The following is an 18,347-nucleotide window of genomic DNA, read 5'->3' as shown; positions in this document are numbered from 1 at the left end:
ACTTGTATTTCACAGTGTACACTTTTCTGTAGACAAAAAATCAAAACACTGCACACACGGGAAAAGGACTATTTAGAAAATCTGCCACAATTATTTAGAAAAAACGTTTTAGGTGGGCATAGATGTATGTCTTTATGAGGGGAAGAGAAACTGAGCTGTGTGTGGTTAGAAACCAGACTATGAGACAGAGGACAAGTGATAGCATGTGTCAGCATGAGGACCCAGTCGAGGAAGCACCCTGCAGGGTCAGCCTTGGAATTATTCTCATTGGATAATTTATAGGAATTTGAAACAGAGCATGCACCATGATATTACACCTGTGTATTTCAAATAGCTGTGAGAAATATCAAGCCAGAGAGACAAGAAGCTATTAAGCCCAGGTAAAAGAATGACTGGTAAGATCCACTGTACATCAGAGAAAAATGATTCAAGTATATTAAAAAATGATTGTAAATTGCAATTAGAAAGAGATCCAGAGGAATAGTTTTTAAACTACTTTCTCACAGTTTGCTAGAGATGCAGAGGCTAGACTTTTATCTGCACTTCAATGATGTTATAGTTGACTTAGTCCCACAGGATGCAAAGATTTAGGATTTAATGATGCACCACCATGTCTAGAGGCATAGACTGGTGAACTCTAGGGAGGTTCTAGTACCCTAGACTTCACATATCATGCAAAATCGGTAGGTGTATGCTCTCTCTCTCTCTCTCTCTCTCTCTCTCTCTCTCTCTCTCTTTCTGTGTGTGTGTGTGTGTATACCAAAAGTTGGGGTGTACAAAAGCCCAGAGGCCTTGCTGAGTGGAATCATGGAGCTGTCACCTGGGAGTTCAGCACTGAGTCAGAGCATTATCTCCCAAGGCCGAGTTGCAGGAAGGAACACCAGCGGTGACAACCAGGTTTTTTGAGACAGGGTTTCCCTGTCTCAAAACTTTGGAGCTTGTCCTGGCATTAGCTCTGTAGATCAGGCTGGCCTTGAACTCACAAAGATAAGCCCACCTCTGCCTCCCAAGCACTAGGGCTATAGGTGTGCACCACCAGTGCCCAGATGAACTTTGTTCCAATAGAAAGAGCAAGTCAGTTCTGTGATGCTGATGAAGAAAAGTTGTGTCTTTCCAACTTCATGTTTTATTTTTTCTATATTAATCTGCTTCTGAAAACCAAAATTAGATCCAAATAAGATTAGGAAAGTGATTTAACTAAAACATTTTGCCTCTTCTTCAGTTCTTTGATTTTGTTTCTTCCAAAGAGTATCTCTCCTACTTCCTCACTGGTTTTGACTTTCTTTTAATAACATGCTAAGATGGGCTGGAGAGATGGCTCAGAGGTTAAGAGCATCGACTGCTCCTCCAGAGGTCCTGAGTTCAATTCCCAGCAACCACATGGTGGCTCACAGCCATCTAGAATGAGATCTGGTGCCCTCTTCTGGCATGCAAGCATACATGGAAGGAATGTTGTATACATAATAAATAAATAAATAAATAAATAAATAAGTCTAAAAAAAAACTTAAAAAAAACATGCTAAGATGTTTTAGAGATAAATAAAGCAAATGTCACATTAAAAATCACACTGATTGTCACATAGAGTCCTTTGTGGGAGTTAGTATCCCTTTTCATATGTGCACAATGAGAGACGCCTTCAAATTTTCCTAGTTAGTTGGGAATTAACTTTACAGTTTTATATTTAATTTTTGTGAATTCTTAGAGCAGTGCTGTAAACACACAGAATCCTTTGGTGCAAAAATTCCTGAAGTAAGGTAATTATTGTGTAACAAACAAAGAATTTATCCCGTTACCTTCAAAATAATTCTGTTAAATTTGCAGCTGTAAATCTTTGCCTGAGTTGAGTCAAGATGTTATTTCCGGGTTTTAATGCTTTTTAAGAAGGCAAAGCTATAGGCAGACAATACCCCAACTTGCTGTCCCTCGGCTGCAAGCTTATCTGTGGCTGACTTACAGAGACCATTTACTCCCACTTTCTGAATATTTTTCCCAAGGTCCATTCTCGGTGCCTAGATCCCGGTTTCCTAAAACCAGAGATCATATACTGCCATTCCTTCTGACTGCTGCAAACCCTGTCTTGTTTGCTCAGGTTAGGCACTGGGGATTAACCCCAGGGCCTACTGATGCTGCATGCAGGCTCTCCAACAGAGCTACAGCCCTGCCTCTACATCTTCACGCATTTCCTAATGTGCTAGCATGCCCCCACATCCACTATGGAACCCACAATATCAAAGAATTGACACCTACGAAGAGCACTCAGCCAACCACGATCTGGCTTTCATTTCCAAAATTCAGACTGCTCTGTCAATGTTATCTAACATTTCCAAATGTCCAGATCCCAGGGATTCTTTCCAAGACCCTTAACCTCTGCAAGGATGCCATAATGTTGACTCCATTCTTCCCTTAAATTGTTGTGCTTCCTTAATGACCCATTCCATGGCCTTTGGGTCCAATTACTGCCTCTTGAATGGCACTTTACTTTCCCAGGTCTCACTTCTTCCTAGCTAGTCCATTTATTAGAACTTCAAAAAAACTATTTAATTGAGAAAATAATTTATTATCTATGTTTGTGAGGTATAACGTAAGTTTTGACACACACGCATATACATATATTGTAGAAATGTTGAAAACTGACTAACCAGTTGTGGTAACTTAAATACAAATGGCCACCATGGGGTTGTATATTTGTACGCTCTATCCCTAGTTAGTAGAACTGTTTGGAAGGAATAAGGAGATCTAGCCTTCCCAGTTTGCTCTCTGCCTCTTGTCTGGGCATCAGAATGTAGCTCTCAGCTTCTGCTGCCATGCTCTGCATCATAATGACCATGAACTGACCCTCTGAAACTGTAATGAGGCCCCAGGTAAATACTTTCTCTTTCAAGTAACTTTGATCATGATATCTCTTCACAGCAATAGAACAGAAACTAAAATACCATCAAATCTGTCCTCATATTATTATTATTTAATAGTGTTTTTTAAATTTTATTTTTCAAGACAGGGTTTCTTTGTGTTGCTATGACTGCCCTGGAACTCACTCTGTAGACCAGTCTGGCCTGGAATTCACAGAGATCCACCTGCCTCTGTCTCCCGAGTGCTGGGATTAAAGGTGTGTGCCACCACATCCAGCTCCCATCTTATTTTTATAATTAAATCTACTTAACTACATTTTCTTAACTACAATATAGCTAAGTATACTAAGATATTTTGAATAGACATTACCTGTAGTCTCTGGGCTGTTTGAGCACTGTCTAACTAGAACTTTAGTCATTTTGTTCAGTATATTGTTTTCTGTATCCCACACTCACCCCACCAGTCTTTGAGAATCACAATTCTCTCTGCCTCTGTGTATTGACTTATTTTATACTCCACATACAAATGGAATCATGTACTTGACTATCAGTGTCTGTTTTTTTTACTTAACATGATATTTTCCTGATCCATCCATAGTGACATAAATTTTAGGACTCCCTTATCTTAAAGGCTGAATAGTGTTCCATCATATGTGCCTCCTGTCTTTGCCAGTTTGTCCTTTGATAGACACTTAAGGTGGTTCTATGTATTTAGTCCTGTGAACAAGCTTCCATGGGCCTGGGAGTACAGGTGTCTCCCTTTGATTCTGCTATCTTTGGACATGTGCCTGGAAGTGAGGTCGCTTGAAAACCAGCCAGTTCTATTTCTAATTAGGGGGTACCTTCCTATTCCTTTCGATAACAGAAGGGCTCCGCTTCACTGCCTCCTTCGGAGCGATCTGTCATCTCTGCCTGCAGGCATTCTGGCAAAGGTAAAATGTTGCATTTTTGGGATGCTGCTTGCATTTCTCTGATGATTTTGGAACATTTTCATTTCCCTCTCCTTTTGAAAAGGTTTACTCTTATTTTGTCTATTTTTACATTGGATTGTCTACTGTTTTACTGATTTGAGTCTCTCATACATTTTTATTATTAACCCTATATCAGACACATTATTCAGAAGTACTATCTCTCAATGTGTAGCTGTCTGTCTTTTTCATGGATTGCTTCCTTGATTATTCATACAGAAACTTCTGGTGTTGAGGAAATCCCATCTGCCCACTTCAGCTTTGCTTGCCTGAGCTTCTGGGTTTGTTTAATAAACAAAGCAACAAACAAACCAAACAGACCGGTATCAGTTTCCCCATGCTTTTTTGCAGTTGTTTTACAGGTTCAGTTGGATCTTCTCTGATTGTTAGTTGTTCATGCTACTCATTTTCAGAAGGTGGTTTTTAGCTCCTGCAACTTTTACTGAGTGGTTTGAGTCTTTAGGGTTTTCTCTGTAAGGTTTGGAACTCCTCTTGCTAGCGTGACTAATTCCCACCATGAAAACAACAAACAAATCAGAACAGAAACATCCTTATAAGGTTATTGTGTATGTCTTGGGGTTACTGTTGCTATGATAAAACACCACGGCTACAAGCAAGCTGGGGATGAAAGTGTTTCTTTCCACATTGTAGTCTATTGCTGAAGGAAGTCAGGACAGCATCTCAAGCAGGGCCGGAACCTCGAGGCAGGAGCTGATGCAGAGACCATAGAAGGGTGTTACCTACTTGATTGCTCACATGGCTTGTCAGCCTGCTTTCCTTTAGAACCCAGGACCACCAGCCCAGGGACAATACCACCTGCAATGGTCTGAGCCCTCCCACATCAATCACTAATTAAGAAAATGCTCCACAGGCTTACCTACAGCTTGGAGTCATGTTCTTATTTGAAGCTTTCTCCTCTCTGATGACTCCATCTTGTGTCAAGTTGACATAAAACTAGCTGGAACAGTGTGCAAAGTCAAAATGAATAAATAAAAGAAAAAAAATATATATATAGTAGCAAACTCAATAGCAGGCACAATGACACATTAACTGTAATCTTGGAACTCAGAAAGCTAAGGCAGGAGGATCAAAAATTCAAGGCAAACCTGGGATATATAATAAGATCTTGCCTCAAAAAACAACCAACCAACCAAACGAACAAACAAATAAACAAAAAAGCAACAACTTCCAGGATGAGTATTAGTTGAGTAATTCTCTGAAAGTCCTTTCACCATTCTTTTTCTTTTTATCTGAAAAAAAAAACTCCTATACATATACAATATATTCTGATCATGGTTTTCTCTCCCCCAACTCCTCCCAGATCCTCCTCATCTCCCCACCAACCAACTCCATGCCTCTTTTTTCCCTTTCTCTCTCTAGAAAATAAAAGGCAAATAAATGAACACCCCAGAATTAAAAAAAGAAACACACACACACCACAGACAAAAAAAATCTACAAAAACACAAAATCAGAAACCATACTACATAAACGAAAGACCAATAAGACAAAAATTCCCTATGAAAGCAATGAGACAAAAAGTCTACAAAATTGAATTTGTTTTGTATTGGACATCTGCTGCCAGGCACGAAGCCTGATGAGTGTGGTTAATGCACCCAGTGAGCCTGTCACCATTCCTAAGGCAGGCGTTCATTTCAGAATCTCTTTTATTACTCCGCCTTCTGTGCTTGAAAGGAGGAAAGCCCCTCCTGCATTCTGATGTGTTTTCTCTAGGCTTTACCTCTAAAATTAGCGCCGGATCTTCTTTGCATGCTAAGGCTTGGCTTAATCAACAGGTTCAGGCAGGTGGGTATCATAGCTCAGACCACACCCGTGGGGCACATGAGAAGAGGTCAGACTTGGGGTATGTTTTCAAAGTAGACCCAACAGGTTTTGTTCATGGCTTAAGTGAAGGCTATAACACAAAGAGAGGAGTCAAAAATATTCCACAATTTCCAGTCCAAACAACTGGGGAAATGAATTGGCTTCAGTGCAAATAAGGAAGCCATGGGATGTCAGAGTTTGTGTAGAAGAGTAGAGGCTTTAGTCTCGTCCATGTGAAATTGGAGGTGACATTTTTTTTGTATCTTAGTAAAGATGTCAAGCAGTCAAAGAAGTATCTAAGAATTGAGTTTAATATTGGAAACTTAAACTTTGAAGGAGTCACATTATGATGTTTCATACACACACACACCATCTCACACATATTTAAATAGTCTCACGAGATTGATCTTAAAAAGGACACAGAAAACCACATAGACATTCAAAGTCTAACGCAGGTGCAGTGCAGCCAGTATACCTGTAGTAGCATCAGGACATGTTAGTTTGTGTCTGTGGAAACCTGTGGGACGTTCTACATAAAGCAGTAAATTAACTTCCTGAATCTAATCAGAATTTCTGCTGAAGTCTATAAGTGTTAGATCCAAGGAACCTAACAAATAAAGCTGAAGCAAAACAAAGATCTGGACCAATAGGGGAAGGCTGAATCAGAGGGCTGCTGAATCGGAGGGCTGCGAAGGAAACAAGAACAAAGGGAACAGAGAAACAAGCATGCTGAGCTGATGTTCAGATTGCCAAGTGGCCACTTTCTAGCAGACCCAAGGAATCCAAACAAACTAATCAACAGCGGGCAGTAGAAGCATTGTACAGCAGGGATGCCTAGGAGCACATAGGAACTAACAGTGCTTGTCCAGGAGGACAGAGGGTGTGGGCTGAGTTATAACCCTACCCCAATCAGCAGCTGACTAGAGAGAGGAAAACAGCAATTACTGGCAGTAGGGACTGTGTGCTACGTGTGGAAACTAAGACATGCCACACCCATGGAAGGGGAAGATGAACCTCCAGCCAGCATTCATGAATCGGCTAGCAAGTAAAAGCTGCATTCCAACTGCCATCAAGTTAATGACTACCTGAAGAACACAAATGAGGAGCTCCAGAACCCTAGATCACTCTGGAGCAGAGCAGAAAGCCAACAAGCCCAAATATAAGCGCATAGTTTCAGTCATGCAGTGAATGTGACAGAGACTGAAGTGGATGGAAATAAGCAGAGCATGACAGAGGGAAGAGAAAGTTCAGTTGTTAGCATCCTTAGTATGAGCAAAAGCCATTGTCTCTATGAAGCTAGAAAAAGCTTCTGTTTTTGCTAAAAAAAAAAAAATTTCAGGACACAAAAATTAATCAGAGCTGAAGAATAAAGTTTAAGAAGCTGTCTCCCAAAAGTACAGCAAAATTATAAAGGCGTAAGCAGGAAAGGAAAGGAACATGGAACAAGTGCAGAGAGCAAAGGAGCCAGTGTCAGTGCACCACAGAGACTGAGATGGGCAGGGACTCGGAAAATCCTGGATAACTTTGAGAGGCGGCACACATCTAGAGGAAGAAGATCACTGGGATTATGTTCTTGGGTATTGTGTCTCATTCAAACCCTTAGTCTGTCTTCCTCCTATCCACCATAAGTTAAGACATGTCTGTCCTATGCTTCCTTCACCATAATGATCAGCCTTGACCATGGTCCAGAAGCAACAGAGCCAAAGACTATGGACTAAAAGGTCAACCAAAAATCATTCTCTTTACATTGTGGTGCTGGCATTTTGCCCCAGCAACAAAAGTCCAATACGATAATGACATTTTAGAACACAGGTACAAAGAAAATTGAATGATTCTATAACATTCAATGGAGACAGTGACATTACAGTGAAACCAAAAGAACAAAAAACAACTTCACAGCAATGGAACTGGCATTGAAACAAGAAGATACCAAGTGTCGCCTGTATTTAAAATCCCAACCCTTACCTATTGTTTAAACTCCTGTTTCCCATCCCAGAGAGATCAGTTCATTACTACTGTGTACTTCACACCTCTATTCACCAATGAAACATCCTTGGGACTACGGACCAACTTAGAGGAAACTAACTTGAATAAGAATTTAATAATCTATTTTTTATCAATATAAAGATTGCTAAGTTTGGCATTTCAACTAATTACTTTACAGGACATTATTGTCTTAATTTTCAATATAATTAGACTTACATTTCTTAGTTGGAAAAAGAAAATAGATCCCTGGCAAAGAATTCTAATCACTATTTTAGTTTTCTGTTTTAGGCTTTTGAGACAGGGTTTTACCTTATGGACCAGGCTGACCTTGAACTTGTGGTCCTCTTACTTCAGTCTCTGGAGTGCTAGGGCTATAGTTCAGTACTACCAAACTCTGCAAAGTGTTAGTCTTTCTGCTTCACATCTTCCAGCTTCAGAAAACAGTCACACTGGGAAGACAGGATAAAATTTTTAGAATTGCATTTGTGAGTTCATGATACAGCACTTAGTGCTCAGTGTTAGATTTAATCCCCACATCCTATTAGGAAAGTACCTGGCAGATTCTAATATTACTGGTAGCACAATGAGTCTTAAAGAGTAGCCCCAGGCCATGCACAGTTAGAAGAATTTAAAACCAGGTTTCAAACTGAGACAACAGAGCCAGCATCAACTCAGACAAGCACTACATGGCCTATGGGACCATTTCCACCAAGAGTCTATGTCATTGGAATTTGATCTGTCCAATAAAATGCAATTCTAAATAATTTATCCTATCTTTCCTTTATATTTTTAGTCAAGAAAATATTATCTGTACAGACATACTTTACACAACACAAAGACAATTTGAGGAGAAACTTGAAGGTATTTCAAATGCCAACACAAATGGAGCACATATAGGCTGCCAAAACCTCTTTCTCTACTGCGCAGCATGGAGCAGAGTTGCTTTCGCCTCACAATCAAACCATTCCCCATCCATAGTATTCCTACAAGGTCACTGTTTCTTATATGGATCCCAGTTCTACTCCTTGCTATACAGATCCAGCAGGTTGACCTCATGTCTTTGTGTCTGGACACAAAAGCTTTCTGCTGAAACACTGAACAAAGCAGTGTAGCGCCAGGCATGTTGGAGGGCAGCTGTAATTCCAGCACTGGAGAGACTGTGGCAAAAGGTTCTCAAGTTTAAGACCAGTTTGGGCTGCATAACAAGATCTTTTCTCAACCCCAACTGCTGTGTGACTTTTCCCAGGGAAACATATTTATCCCAGAGAAGACATGGATATCCAATCAGAGAAACGATTCCATTAAAGTCCAGTGTGAGACAATGGATTAACTGGGGCTCTTTATAGGAGCTTGGTAGGCGAAACAGCAGCTGCCTCCTCAGAAGGGTCATCCAACCCGGGTGAAGACTCATGAAAGCTGCACATCTGGGGCTCAGCAAGACTTGCAGCACTCTCCACTGCAGGTCCAGACTTGAGGGGGATGTTTATGACTCTCACAACTTTCTGCACTTTCTAAGCTTTGTAGTTTGATTGAGCTTTCTGAGTCATGAGCCCCTTTCTCCCTCTAGGAGAGAGGATTTCAACTGAAGGAAATAGCTACATAACGTTCACTCTCCCTTACCCCAAAATTAGGGAGGAAAATCCCCAAAGCAAACTTACTCAAATATGAGCAGATGGCTGGAGAGGAAGGACACCAGTTCAATAAAAGTGGCATCTACTTTCAACTTGTAAATGTACATCTCAGGTCACATAAACATATACTTAGTCTACTTTCTGTTACTATAATAAAACATCACAGACAGAGTAACTTATAAAGAATAATTATGAAGGCTGGAATTCCATATTGGGAAACAGAATTTGGTGAAGCCGGTCTTGCTGGTGAGGATTGTCAGCAGAGCCCCAAGGCAAAGAGGACATCACATAGTAAGACAAAGACTCTTAACTCAGGTCACTCCTCTACTCATAAAGCCACAGTCCCATTGGATTAGGGCCCCACCCATATGGCCTCATTTAACCTTAATTACCTCCTGCCTCTCAATACCATGGATTAAATTTCTACCCTTTTAATGCCTCACCATAAGGATTACCTATCAACATGAGTTTTGGAGCAGACATTCAATCCATAGTACATGGCGTGCTCCTTTGTCAGCTGTGGAAAAACAGACGCCAGGGAAGAGCAGGGTCCACAAGCCTCTCTACAACAGCCAAACAGAAGCGACATTTCCATTTCTGTCCCAGCCTGCAACAGAACAATGTATCGTGAAGACCCTAGTTCGGGTACAGTGTCATCTGAATTGAATTAGCCAGGCTCAGAGTCTGACTGTGGTGGAGCTTTGGCTGAAACAGCAGCTAGGCCCAGGCTGGATGAATAGCCACTTTGCAAGCAGAGGTGGTCGTTAATGTGCCGTGTCCTCAACAGAAAAAGAGTCAAATCAGCTCTGGACACTCGGGATCCTGCTGGAAAATCCTGTGCCGTGTGTATACACAGGTACTTTGGATCTCACACAGTTGTAATTAAAACCCCCTTTTTCCCCACTCATCCAAACAATGTGGAGTCACACTACAAGAAAGTGTGTTATCACTCAAATGAGTCCATATGTTTCATACAACTGAAACGCAACATAAAGCCATGAACTGTTAAATACGAAAGTAAAATTGGATGCAGGCACTGGTTGGTTCCCAAGCTACCTAAGTCTCACCTTTCAAGAGATGTGAGCCACAGGTCACAGTTATATACTCAGGGCACAGCCTCAAGATCAAAGCCTTCTGCACTGAAGGAAGTGTTCACAGTCCTCCACACCAATCCACAAGCCACCCATTGTGCCCTCCCATGTCCTTGGTCAGGCCAAGCTATAAAACGTTATGTGTTTGAATGATGTTTAAAAGTGCTCTGTGCAATTAAGTTTTAAAGCAAAGAGGCTGCTTTTCTTTCGGTGTATATATGAAACTCCCCATAAATGTAAAGTCCTTGGGTGTGTTTGGGGGAAGGGATGATTAAAAAGAGCAAAGCTTTTGAAAGGAACAAACACTTCAAAAAGTGAAACCCGAGGTGTTTTTCCCCCCTCATAATATTAAAAATGCCTTTATAGTTGGAAAAAGTCGGTGGATCAAAAATACATATAGCAAAAAGAGCTATACGGACTCCATGTTCACTCATGCCCAATTTGCATCTGCTCTCCAAGGGAAATCCCTGCTTTTTAAGTATAATTATCACGAAAGATTGTAAACTGCCTTCTCCTGGCACTCTGACCTCGTGATGTGAGAACAGGCACTGCTCTTTGTTAACGGTTGGCTCACCAAATCCAGGGCAAAGTTGCTGGCTTGTGGCTATTTATCCTAGCTTTAAAGCATTCCTCCAAAATGGGTTTGTTTGTAAAGCTCTTAGAAAAATGAAAACATAGCCCAGAGACCGATTCCAAACCAAGGCATGTACATGGGTCCACATTGTTCACATGGAAGCTTGGGGGAAGAACAGGTCCTTGCTCAGTTTGTAAAACAGTCTGGGCCCAGCCAGCATGTCTCACACAGCAAGACATTTTACCACAGACAATAGAGTACAATTAGATTCCAGGAAAACAGTGGATTCAGACTGTACAGCTAAACCAAACGGGTCCTTCGAGCACCTCTTAGATATCAATCAGGACACTGCCTATTGGCCTAGTGGTTAGGATGTGACCCTATCTCAAATACCAGGATGTTCATATCCTTAGTACAGAGAAAATTCTGAACTTGCCACTCTGCTCTTGTTTGATAATGTTCCTAGCTTAATAAAATGAAAAGTGCAGGCTACTTTCATTGGTAAAGTCACGGTGTGCCTGGTAACTAATAAAACCATTCACATTATGCAAACATTAGGTCACCTATAGATCTGGTGCCAGAGAGACATGCAAGGTAAATTTAAGGAAGCACAACCCACCACATGCACCATGTTTTTCCTCGTTAACTCTGTTTTTTTAGAGAGAGAGAGAGAGAGAGAGAGAGAGAGAGAGAGAGGAGAGATAGAGAGTGTGTGTGCTTGGAAGCCAAAGGATAGCAGCAGGCGTTGTCTTTAGGCAACTGTCTACTTTGTTTTTGAGACAGAGCCTCTAACTGGGCTGGAACTTGCCAAATAGGAGTAAGTCAAGTTGACTGACTATTGAGCCCCAGGGATCCCATTGTCCCTACCTCTCCAGTGCTGGGAGTACATGTCCAACTCTTCAAAACACAAAACATAAATAAACAAAAGACCCAGGTTCAGGTGACTGAGCTCAGATTTATATGCAAGGCAAGCACTTTACTGCTAGAGCTATCCCAGTCTGGGTTAGACTTTTAAAACAGTAGTTTATGAAGTTCTGTTGGTCAACTTTTAGCAAAAATATCAGTATGCATTCTTCCTGGATATAGAGCTAAGTGGCATGTTTTATGTAAGAACTTAGGCAAACCGAATTGCCTAAAGAGAAGCAGTCACCCTGGTGCGTTGTTGGCTATAAAAGAAAAAAATTTACTCAGTGTCCCATGAAGGGTACTAGCCTGGATGAGACATCTAACATAAAGTTTGTGAATGGGAGATTCTCACCTTCCAAACCTTTTAAAGGAGCCAGCCTCACAATTCATTGGTTTCTTTAGTGTGGAATTGTGTAACCGGTTTTCAGGGTTTGGAAATAAACACAGTTGATTCTTGAGAGCCTGAAGGGGACTACAGACAACAATGTGGGCTGAGGGAGGAGAAGCTAAGTGTGTGTTTGATTCTGACAGGCATCAGATCAAGGGTTTCCTTTCCAAGGGAGCCTGGCAAGGAAGCAACAGCAGATGCCCAGAGAAGCCTGGGTCATGGGATTGGATAGCAGGATCCTGGAACAAGTGCTGAGAAGAGCCAGACTAAACTAAGGGCCCAAATTCCTTCTTTCTCTTTCCTCCCTAATCAACCAGGGCTAGCCTCCAGCAAATCAAGCAGTCCTGGAAGTGGGTGAAGTAATCACCAAATGAATACCATTTACAGAACTCTAGCTCTGGGCTGGGCACTGGGTGTGCTGAGCAAATGTGTTATCTTCAAAATTAAAGAGGACACCAGAAAATGGAAGGATCTCCCTTGCTCTTGGATTGGGAGAATCAACATAGTAAAAATGGCAATTCTACCAAAAGCGATCTATAGATTCAATGCAATCCCCATCAAAATCCCATCAAAATTCTTCACAGATCTGGAGAAGACAATAATCAACTTTATATGGAAAAACAAAAAGCCCAGGATAGCCAAAACAATCATATACAATAAAGGATTGTCTGGAGGCATTACCAACCCTGACTTCAAACTCTATTACACAGCTACAGTATTGAAAACAGCTTGGTACTGGCATAAAAACAGAGAAGTCAACCAATGGAATCGAATAGAAGACCCTGACTTTAACCCACAAACCTATGAACACCTGATTTTCAATAAAGGAGCTAAAAGTATACAATGGAAAAAAGAGAGCGTTTTCAACAAATTGTGCTGGCAAAACTGGATGTCAATCTGCAGAAGAATGAAAATAGATCCATATCTATCACCATGCACAAAACTCAAGTCCAAATGGATTAAAGACCTCAATATCAGTCCGAACACACTGAACCTGATTGAAGAGAAAGTGGGAAGTACTCTACAACACATGGGCACAGGAGACCACTTCCTACGTATAACCCCAGCAGCACAGACACTAAGGGCATCATTGAATAAATTGGACCTCCTGAAACTGAGAAGCTTCTGTAAAGCAAAGGACACTGTCACTAAGACAAAAAGGCAACCCACTGACTAGGAGAAGATCTTCACCAACCCCGCAACTGACAAAGGTATGATCTTCAAAATATATAAAGAACTCAAGAAACTAGACCGCAAAAGGCTAATCAACCCAATTATAAAATGGGGCACTGAGCTGAACAGAGAATTCTCAACAGAAGAAGCTCAAATGGTCAAAAGACACTTAAGATCATGCTCAACTTCCTTAGCGATCAGGGAAATGCAAATCAAGACAACTTTAAGATACCATCTTACACCTGTCAGAATGGCTAAAATAAAAAACACCAATGATAGCCTTTGCTGGAGAGGTTGTGGAGTAAGGGGTACACTCATCCATTGCTGGTGGGAATGCAAACTTGTGCAACCACTTTGGAAAGCAGTATGGCGGTTTCTCAGGAAATTCGGGATCAACCTACCTCTGGACCCAGCAAGACCACTCTTGGGAATATACCCAAGAGATGCCCTATCATACAACAAAAGTATATGCTCAACTATGTTCATAGCAGCATTGTTTGCAATAGCCAGAACCTGGAAACAACCTAGATGACTTTCAATGGAAGAATGGATGAAGAAAGTATGGAATATATACATATTAGAGTACTACTCAGCAGTAAAAAAACAATGACTTCTTGAATTTTGTGTACAAATGGACGGAAATAGAAAACACTATCCTGAGTGAGGTAAGCCAGACCCAAAAAGAGGAACATGGGATGCACTCACTCATATTTGGTTTCTAGCCATAAATAAAGGACACTGAGCCTATAATTCGTGATCCTAGAGATGCTAAATAAGAAGGTGAACCCAAAGAAAAACATATAAGCATCCTCCTGAATATTAACCTTCATCAGGTGATGAAAGGAGACAGAGACAGAGACCCACATTGGAGCACCGGACTGAAATCTCAAGGTCCAAATCAGGAGTAGGAGAGAGAGCAAGAGCAAGAAACTCAGGACCGCAAGGGGTGCACCCACACACTGAGACAATGGGGATGTTCTATCAGGAACTCACCAAGGCCAGCTGGCCCGGGTTGGAAAAAGCATGGGATAAAACTGGACTCACTGAACATAGCGAACAATGAGGACTACTGAGAACTCAAGAACAATGGCAATGGGTTTTTGATCCTACTGCACGTACTGGCTTTGTGGGAGCCTAGGCAGTTTGGATGCTCACCTTACTAGACCTGGATGGAGGTGGGGGGTCCTTGGACTTCCCACAGGGCAGGGAACCCTGATTGCTCTTTGGGCTGACGAGGGAGGGGGTCTTGATCGGGGGAGGGGGAGGGTAATTGGAGGCGGTGGCGGGGAGGAGGCAGAAATCTTTAATAAATAAATAAATTAATTAATTAAAAAAAAACAAAGTGTTTTATGGTCCAGTCCTGACTGGAAGTACAGTCTGCAAAGAAGCCAGACAACTAAGAAACAAATGAAAGCCCCTTTCCTCCCTTCCTCCCTCCTTCCTTCCTCCTTCTTCCTTTCTTTCTTCCCATTCCCTCCTTCCCTTTCTAGGTCCTGGGGCTCAAGCTCAGAACATTAGGCCTTTACCTTCTGAGTCATATAATCTACCCAAACCACATTTAAATGAAGATGGAAAGAACCATTAGGAAGAAAGAGGTCACAGACATGGAGCATCTGATAGCAAAATATTCCAAAGAGAAGGAACTGAATAAAGAATAGAAATGTAACAAAGGCCTTGTAACAAAGACCTGTACCCTGACTGGAGTGGAGGCGGCAGCACTGTGATGAGGCACAGCTCGGGCTGTAGTTTGAAGAGCTGCTCCTACGTCATGGCTTCCGTGGAGTTCAGAGTTCACCTAGGTCATATGTTGAGACTATGGCTGCTAGGTGGCATGGGAGATTGAAGAATGAAGACCCGAAATAGACTCTGAGAAGCATGAGAAAGGGAACCAAGTAGAAAAAAAGACAAGTTTAGCTTGCTAGGCAGGCAGTGGAAGAACCCACCGTGGTTGGATTTACCGAGGATTTGTTTGTCTCACTGTTTATATACTACCTCCTGCCAGGCTTGGACACAATTGATCATTCTGGAGTCAAAGCTGGTTCTGTGAAAAACTGTGGCTTTCCTGAGTGACTGTCATGTCAGGAATTTTAAGAAGCTAATAAAAGAATGACTGCAGAGCCTGCCTGTGGACACCAAGCCAAAGAGCATGGACTATTTGAAACCCAGAGACCAGTATTCATGATGAAAACAAGCAACTGTTATGGAACTGCCATGTCATAATGGAAGACTCTGCAGCCAGAGAGTTTGGGGCAGATAGTTGTGTTGAAAAAATGAGAGCCAGAGTGTGATGCAAGAGATGGGAGGCTAAAGAGATGTGAAGGTCAAGGAACAGAGAGGCCAGATGACCTTCAATACTCCAGTCTGTTCCAGACGTACTTATATATGATCTGTAAACTTTTTACATATTTTTAATTCTCATAAGGCATAAATCCACCTGGGTTGGTGCTTTTGAATGATGTGAGAGCACCACTTTTAGTTTCGTTTTTGGCAACCAGTGTTTCTTGCGCCATGCGATTCTATATTTCTTCCCTAAATGGCCATTAAATTAGTTCCTTCTTTGTTGCACTTCCCCTTTTCACTCCCTGTCTGCTCTGAAGTAAGCCATACCCTTGAGCACCCTCTGCCTGTAGTCCACAGTCTGAACACTGCTATGAAAGGAAATTTTCTAAAATACAGACATGGCCACGTCACTCCCCTAATTAAAATGATTAAATAATTTCTTTTGTGAGAATACAATCCAGAATCATAAGTGTGGCATAGGTAGCCCGTCTCACAATGCTTCTTTCTTTAATAGTCTTTGCTGATAGAGTCATCTTCATTTCCTGGCATTATCCACATTTGTATTCCAGTACTTCTGTGTAGAAAATCTAGAATCTAATTAACTTTTAAAATGTCTTACTGAGTTATATCTGCTAGCTTTAAGAAGTTCTATTCGGTTTATTTGGCATTTACTTGGCATCTAATTTCTATACGCACTATGTTGACATCATAAATTTCCTTATGTGTTTACAGTCTAGCAGACAGAAAACAGGGACCCGATAGCTATGGGAAGGCTAAGCGCCCAAGTGTTGTAGACACTTGAGTCAACTGCCACAGCCTCAAGTGGCAGGAATGGCTCTTTGCTTGATGGAAATCAGTTGTGGCTTTTTGGGATAGTTGTGTGGATACAGAAGAAAATAAACTTCTTTAAAAGTGAATAAAAGTTACAAAGTCATAGAAGAAGGTGAGAGGGCAATTTAAGTAGAGGAGTGGCATCAGTTAGGTCAAGGCAAGTGGGGGAATGGGACCTTGCTGTCTACGTCGAAGCAGGAGAAAGACAAATGTCTGGAAAGCCAGCTGGGGTAGAGTACACAAACTTCTTGGCATTGGGGGCAGTCTATTGAGGGACTGAGGGATTAGGAAATCACTCTCTTAGGTGAACCAAACTTTAAGAAGATGTGCCAGGTATCTAGAGATAATAGGCTGCTGGTTTGTGGAAAGGCTAAAAGCTTGCCAGAGAGACACCAGAAGGAGACCTATTACATTGAAGCGGTAAGAACATGCGAGGAATTCCTGCCCTATGTAAGCCTGTGCATTCACTTGAATGGGGTTTCTCATATATGTGTTGCTTTTGTGTATGTCTCTACAAGTGTGCACGTGTGTGGGGTGAGTGTGCATGTCTCTGTGTGTGGCTGCCGAGGGCAGAGAAGTATGTCTGCCGTCCTGATTCATTATTCTCAGCCTATTCCTTTGAAACAGGGTCTCCCACTGAACCTGGAACTCACTGTTTCAATGATGCTATCTGCTGCCCACTGTTGAGATTATAGACACAAGAGGCCATGCCTAGCCTTTACATGGGTTCTGGAGATTCACATTTGGGTCCTCATGGTTACACAGTAAGAATTCTTACCCACAGAGCTGTCTACCTAGCCCCTCTGTTGCTTCTTTGAAATGCATGTTGTTTTAACTTATTTCTATAGCCTAGCTATGTCTTTGGATTAATGGTTTTATTCTTTTCTCTCCTCCCACTTGGTATGTGACAGCTTCTATTGGATATGGTCGGATCCTCAGACCATGATCTCCAGGAAGCTGCTGCCGGCTGTATATCTAATATCCGCAGATTGGCTCTGGCTACAGAAAAGGCGAGATATACTTGAAATGTGAACCCATACAAACTACCAAATAACAAGGTCAGAAGACAGAGTCAAGAAGCATTTATTAACCAGTCCTTCAAACAGTCTAAACAAAAACCACATAGACTAAGACAGAAATATTTTTCCTCTAAAATTACAAGAATCTTTTTCTTCTATTTTATGAAAAGTAAATATGTAACGAAATATAAAACCAATAAATTTGTGATAATTTTCCAAGAATTTGAGGGTAAATGTATATATTATTTATATAGTTCAACTCCACTTTTGCATCGGCAGTGATTTTAATAAAAACTATAGCTTTTCTCCAGTGTGCGGTTCCAGATGCACCCGTGAATGCCTTCAGAATGCCTCTTCTGCTAAACCGATCTGGCTGTCCTGTGCTTACGGCTCGGTCTGCTTGATCGCTTGCAAACCACAGGAGAGTTCTGAGGAGATGTGCTGATTTCACAAATGATTATTAAATAGGATTCAGCACTAAGCAGCTGCTCTTAGCAAGAGCATTCTGAGGTCATCCCAAACTTCTCCTGTACCATCAAAGACCCAAGACAATAATGACCACATGGCTACATGCAAATCACAAGAACAAGGGGTCCTTTCACTTTGGGCACACCGAGTGTAAACAACGATATGTTTCATCTCCCTCAGAGAGAGTCACCAACGCTTTTATTGAAATTAATTTATGCTGATTTAAGGACAATATTACTGCACATCCAATCACTCAGAATTTCTGAACGGATTTCTAGCACATGAAGTACTTTTTAAAAAGTGGCTACAAAGGATTAGTCGCCCCCTATCAGGCTAAGAAACATTAGAACACACTTTTAA

General features: G+C 41.5%; 1 protein-coding gene across 1 annotated transcript in view; it reads left to right on the top strand.

Moving 5' to 3' along the window:
* The window catches only part of LOC130886082 (outer dynein arm-docking complex subunit 2-like), a 119,547-nt gene extending 102,015 nt beyond the window's left edge, over positions 1 to 17,532 (top strand). The window contains exon 11 of the mRNA XM_057787985.1: positions 17,412 to 17,532. Coding sequence (XP_057643968.1) covers positions 17,412 to 17,532 — 121 coding nt within the window. The remainder of the gene's footprint in view (positions 1 to 17,411) is intronic.
* The last annotated feature ends 815 nt before the right edge of the window (positions 17,533 to 18,347 follow it).

The sequence above is a fragment of the Chionomys nivalis genome, chromosome 13 (genome assembly GCF_950005125.1).
Source record: "Chionomys nivalis chromosome 13, mChiNiv1.1, whole genome shotgun sequence".
Lineage (NCBI taxonomy): Eukaryota > Metazoa > Chordata > Mammalia > Rodentia > Cricetidae > Chionomys > Chionomys nivalis.
Note: the sequence above shows the minus strand (reverse complement) of the source record. Positions and strands in the feature narration are given on the sequence as shown.